This window comes from Bufo bufo, chromosome 2, assembly GCF_905171765.1.
Source record: "Bufo bufo chromosome 2, aBufBuf1.1, whole genome shotgun sequence".
NCBI classification, from domain to species: Eukaryota; Metazoa; Chordata; class Amphibia; order Anura; family Bufonidae; genus Bufo; species Bufo bufo.
The window spans coordinates 109,426,416-109,431,293 of record NC_053390.1 but is presented as its reverse complement, the minus strand read 5'-3'; the positions used below and the strand labels follow the sequence as shown (position 1 = coordinate 109,431,293).

At 42.9% G+C, this 4,878-nt stretch overlaps 1 protein-coding gene across 1 annotated transcript; it reads right to left on the bottom strand.

Annotated features, from left to right (window-relative positions):
- Positions 1-734: 734 nt before the first annotated feature.
- Positions 735-3,781, bottom strand: LOC120990724 (proteinase-activated receptor 1-like). Its single transcript, XM_040419633.1, has 2 exons — positions 3,769-3,781; positions 735-1,690 (listed from the first exon to the last, which is right to left on the bottom strand). The coding sequence occupies exon 2, from the start codon at positions 1,647-1,649 to the stop codon at positions 735-737; it is 915 nt and encodes a 304-aa protein (XP_040275567.1). The 5' UTR covers positions 1,650-1,690; positions 3,769-3,781.
- Positions 3,782-4,878: the final 1,097 nt, after the last annotated feature.

Genomic DNA, 4,878 nt, shown 5'->3' with positions numbered 1-4,878 from the left:
GGCAGGGTAATATAACTCAGCTCAGGACTAGGCCTATCAGACATTATAGTTATAATGACACCTACAGCAGCCTCCATTCTAAATAATGTCCATAGTGATCCTTATTAAACTTAATGTCCCCCACAGTGACAGTGGCCCCCACTTTCATGTCTGCCACAGTGGCCCCCGCCCCCCATTGTAATTAATGCCCCCCCACCACAGACCATCCACAGTGTCACTGTCCCCATTGTAAAAAAATTGTTTGTTTATTTAATTTAACCACATTGCACCCGAGTCGACTCACCCAGTGACCCACTGTCCCGGATCCTCACAGCAGGCTTCTTTTCAGCAATGTTACCGCTCAGGGCGGGCGGTAACAGGCAGGCAGTGCGGCACTCACTGTACGTCACGCGCCTGCGCCGCCAAGTGGGAGGGGCAGACGCGTGACGTCAGTAAGTGCCGCCCGCACGTACCGGAGCTGAGTGACTGGACTCGGTACGTACGGACAGAGGACTCGGCACTCGGGCGCAGGCGAGATATCAGAGGGAGGGAGCCAGGGGGGCGCACGGCACAAGAGTAATAACAGACAGAGAAAAGACAAGAGGGCGCCTCTGCCGGCGCCCCCCTTCTGACAGCGCCCCGGGCGGCCGCCTGGCCCGCCCGCCCCTAGAAACGGCCCTGTACCAGTGCATCAGTAAGACAGTTACACTTTAAAGTATTTCCAGACTTGGAAATTGCCATTCTGCCATCTTTCTTTATGTACATTTACTTCTATAGGTTGGTTCTCCCTTTGAACCACTCTCTGTTTTGCAGCCCATTAAACTCTGTAGGTACGTCTGCCACTTTGAGAATCCATAGCAATAGATAAGAGGATCAAGACAGCAACTGATGCTACTGATGCAGACACACACAATATACATTACATACAACATTTCACTTGGTTGTTTAGAAAAACTCAGATAGTGAAAGAAAAAGATGATGTTGGCTGGCCCAAAGCCAAGTACAAAGACACATAGCACGGTCACAGTTAGGACCACAGCTCGAGATCTACTGAACGTGCTGACAATTACTGTAGAGCTCAGTTTTCTGATGACACTTATGTAGCAGAAGGTTGTGATAATTAAAGGTAAGAAGAATAAGAGTGAGATATAAGTGGTAAAGTAGTGAGCATAAAAACCGTGAAGAAGTTCCTCAGGCAGCACATCATAACAGGTTGTAATGTTCAAAGTCTTAATATGATATGTTTGCTGAGTTATGAGCAGAGGCACAGTGCTTGATACGGCCAGAATCCAAGTAAGTATACAGGCCATCCACGCCCGGGTTGTTGTCCGCCAGTACAGAGACTGTATTGGGTAGACCACAGCCAGGAACCTGTCCACACTGATGCTGGTCATGAGCAGGACGGAGCAGTACATGTTACAGTAAAATGCTGCCGTGACCAGACGGCACATTCCTTCTCCAAAGAACCAATCATTCCCAAAGAATCGATATATTATGGTAAAAGGGAGAAAAATAACAAAGAGCACATCAGCGATGGCCAGGTTCAGCATGTACACTACCGCTGGTCTCCTGACTTTTATCTTGATGAGGAATATAAAAATTGCCATCACATTTAAAGGGAGCGCCACCATGAATACCAGGGTGTATACTGACGGTATGAACCTAGTCATCCACTGACCACTGAGATAGGCTTGAGCTGTCTGAGATATGTTTGTTTCACTGCCATTTGTACCTAGAAACAATAAAAAAAAATTAACATTAAACCAAGAAATTAAAGGGCAAAATATTGTAATTCCTACTCCATTTCCCATACCTTTTGTCAATAGGTAAATTCCGAATGGAAAAGAGAAAGGAGATGATATAGGCACCACCAAACTTTCTTACAGAAAATATAACAACATATGATTATGTATACGAAAGATCAGGTCTCCATATGATGTCTAGCAACCTGCATCTCGTATCCTGTTGTCTACATGTGATTGTCAATCACTGATTGACTCTTAAGGACAGTGGGGTGCAGTGATTCAATTTGAACTGATAGGGTCTTTAGGACTAATAAAGCTTTACCTTTCTAATATACTTTGTGCTTCAATTCCTCACCATTTTAAAGATATTAGCTTGCTGTTAGTGATGGAGAGCACTCTCATTTACATTCACAGGCTGCAGAATACCTAGTCCTGTCTTTAGTTGAGAAGTGTTTATTTTAGGATATGATCAGATATCATAGTCAAATATCAGAATAATGTCAGTTTGAGGCAAGTTACTTTCCCTGATATGTGACTATTACTATGAATATGACCGCTGACTCTGAAACCTGACTGTGATATCTGACTCTGATATCTGCCCTTGACATCTGACTTTGATCTCTGATATGTGATTACTCAATACCTAAACATACAGTGCCTTGAAAAAGTATTCATACCCCTTGAACTTTTTTCACGTTATAATCTCAAACTTAAATGTATTTTTGGGGGATTTTATGTGACAGACCAACACAAAGTAGAAAGTTTGTTTGAAGGGAAAAGAAAATGATACATAGTTTTCAAAAAATGTTATACATAAAAATCTGAAAAGTGTGGGGTGCATTAGTATTCAGCCACCAGTACTCGGATACCCCTAAATAAAATCCAGTGTCACCAATTTCCTTCAGAAGTCACCGCATGCTGCAGTTTGCTTTCTGTCCTGGGATGCGGAGCAAGACAGATCCGTCATAACCCACAATTCAAGTCAATGGGGACGGATACGTTTTCTCTGACACAATCTGACACAATAGAAAATGGATCCGTCCCCCATTGACTTTCAATGGAGTTTATGATGGATCTGTCTTGGCTATGTTAAAGATAATACAAACGGATCCGTTGTATCAGTAACGGAAGTGTTTTTGCTGGACCCTGCAGGATCCAGCAAAAACGCTAGTGTGAAAGTAGCGATAGATAGATGATATAGCCAAAGAAAACCCATCTAAATAGCTTAACCTGTGTGGCTCAATAGTAAGGACTCTGTCTCTCAAGCGCCTGGTTTAGGGATCAAGACCCATCAGCAAACAAAATAAATAAGCTTATTTAAATACCCTAGACAGAAGACTAATAACAAGTGTGAAGAAAAAGAGATGGGAGGGGCACTCTCTACATATGGGATCACATGTAGAGTTAAAATGACCCAATTGGAGGGAAATACATTTAATTAAGAAATACTATAGACTCTAAAATACAATTCCATAAATGGAATAAAATAAAATAAACTTATCCTAAAAATATATTCACTAGAGAGGAAAACGTCCAGTATATCTAACTACTCCTTTGGATCGGATGTTTCAATACAGTTCCACAATAGAGTTCCACAGTACAAATCTTTTTGGTACCAAATGGATTGATAAAGTGCAATAGTGCAATTGTGCAATGTGCAATGTGCAATCCAGGCAGATTCAGGTGAACAGTCCGGCCATAGTTAATAATTGCCAGGATATACTGCTCAATTCCACAGCCAACTGGATACTATTTCAATTGCACCAACCTTCTTCCCTGAAACGCGTTTGGTCCCAGCTAGTGACTCAATTCTACTGATGTACACCTAAAGATTATGATATCTAACATAAAACGACAGGCCTGTTTATGAACGACTTCAGTATAATCCGGACACCAGGACCCCTATTATCACAAGCGCTATCAACAGACCGGCGAGTAACTCCCCTTCCGGGTCACGTGAGACGCCGCGCTGACGCCCGTAACATCACGTGGGACGCCGCGTGAATGGTGAGGCGCATGACAGCGGGGAACGCTGTACATCGGGAGGCCGGCAAGGGACGCTGTGCATCGGGGGGCTGGTAGGAGACGCAGCACATTGAGAGTCCGGTAAGAGACGATCCACTTACCTTTCAGGTCCGGACAACCATCATACTGTGCGGCCGCCAGGTTGGTACAATTGTAATAGTATCCAGTTGGCTGTGGAATTGAGCAGTATATCCTGGCAATTATTAACTATGGCCGGACTGTTCACCTGAATCTGCCTGGATTGCACATTGCACAATTGCACTATTGCACTTTATCAATCCATTTGGTTCCAAAAAGACTGAATTGTACTGTGGAACTCTATTGTGGAACTGTATTGAAACATCCGATCCAAAGGAGTAGATAGATATACTGGACGTTTTCCTCTCTAGTGAATATATTTTTAGGATAAGTTTATTTTATTCCATTTTATGCCATTTATGGAATTGTATTTTAGAGTCTATAGTATTTCTTAATTAAATGTATTTCCCTCCAATTGGGTCATTTTAACTCTTCATGTGATTCCATATGTAGAGAGTGCCCCTCCCATCTCTTTTTCTTCACATTTTGCAACACAGGCCTAGGGTGAGGCCTATAGAGGTGAGCACCTCATATCTATAGCCGATTGGTGGGTGTAGCCGCTGTTTCCTCCTTTTTTTTTGCAGAAGACTAATAACGTCTGACTTTACTCACATGTCAGAGTCAAAGTCAGAATAAGTTTCAGATGCAATGTGTATTTGCATGCTTACTCACATAGCCAGAGAAAATGGTAGGCCTCTGTTTTAAACACAGCTAATTTTGGGTTCAAGACCTGGTAGCAAACATAAACGAGGAATAAAGGGGGTTATTTATTAATCTGGAATATGCCAAAATTAGGCGCATTTTAGGCGCAGATTGCGGCACAATGGTTAGATCCACCGCAATCTGCGACTTCTCCCCTCTATCGGCAGGTCTAAAATTGTGGACGGGGACGGTTAGGTAGGCCTGTCTCATTTACCATTTTCTAGGAAGCTGTCTTATATTTAGAACTGGCGGAGGATCCGCCAAAGTTATGTAGAGGCCGACGCCTCTTCATAACTCTGGCGGATCCACTGCCAGTTTATAGGTTTATTAAATTGTAACTGCCATTTTA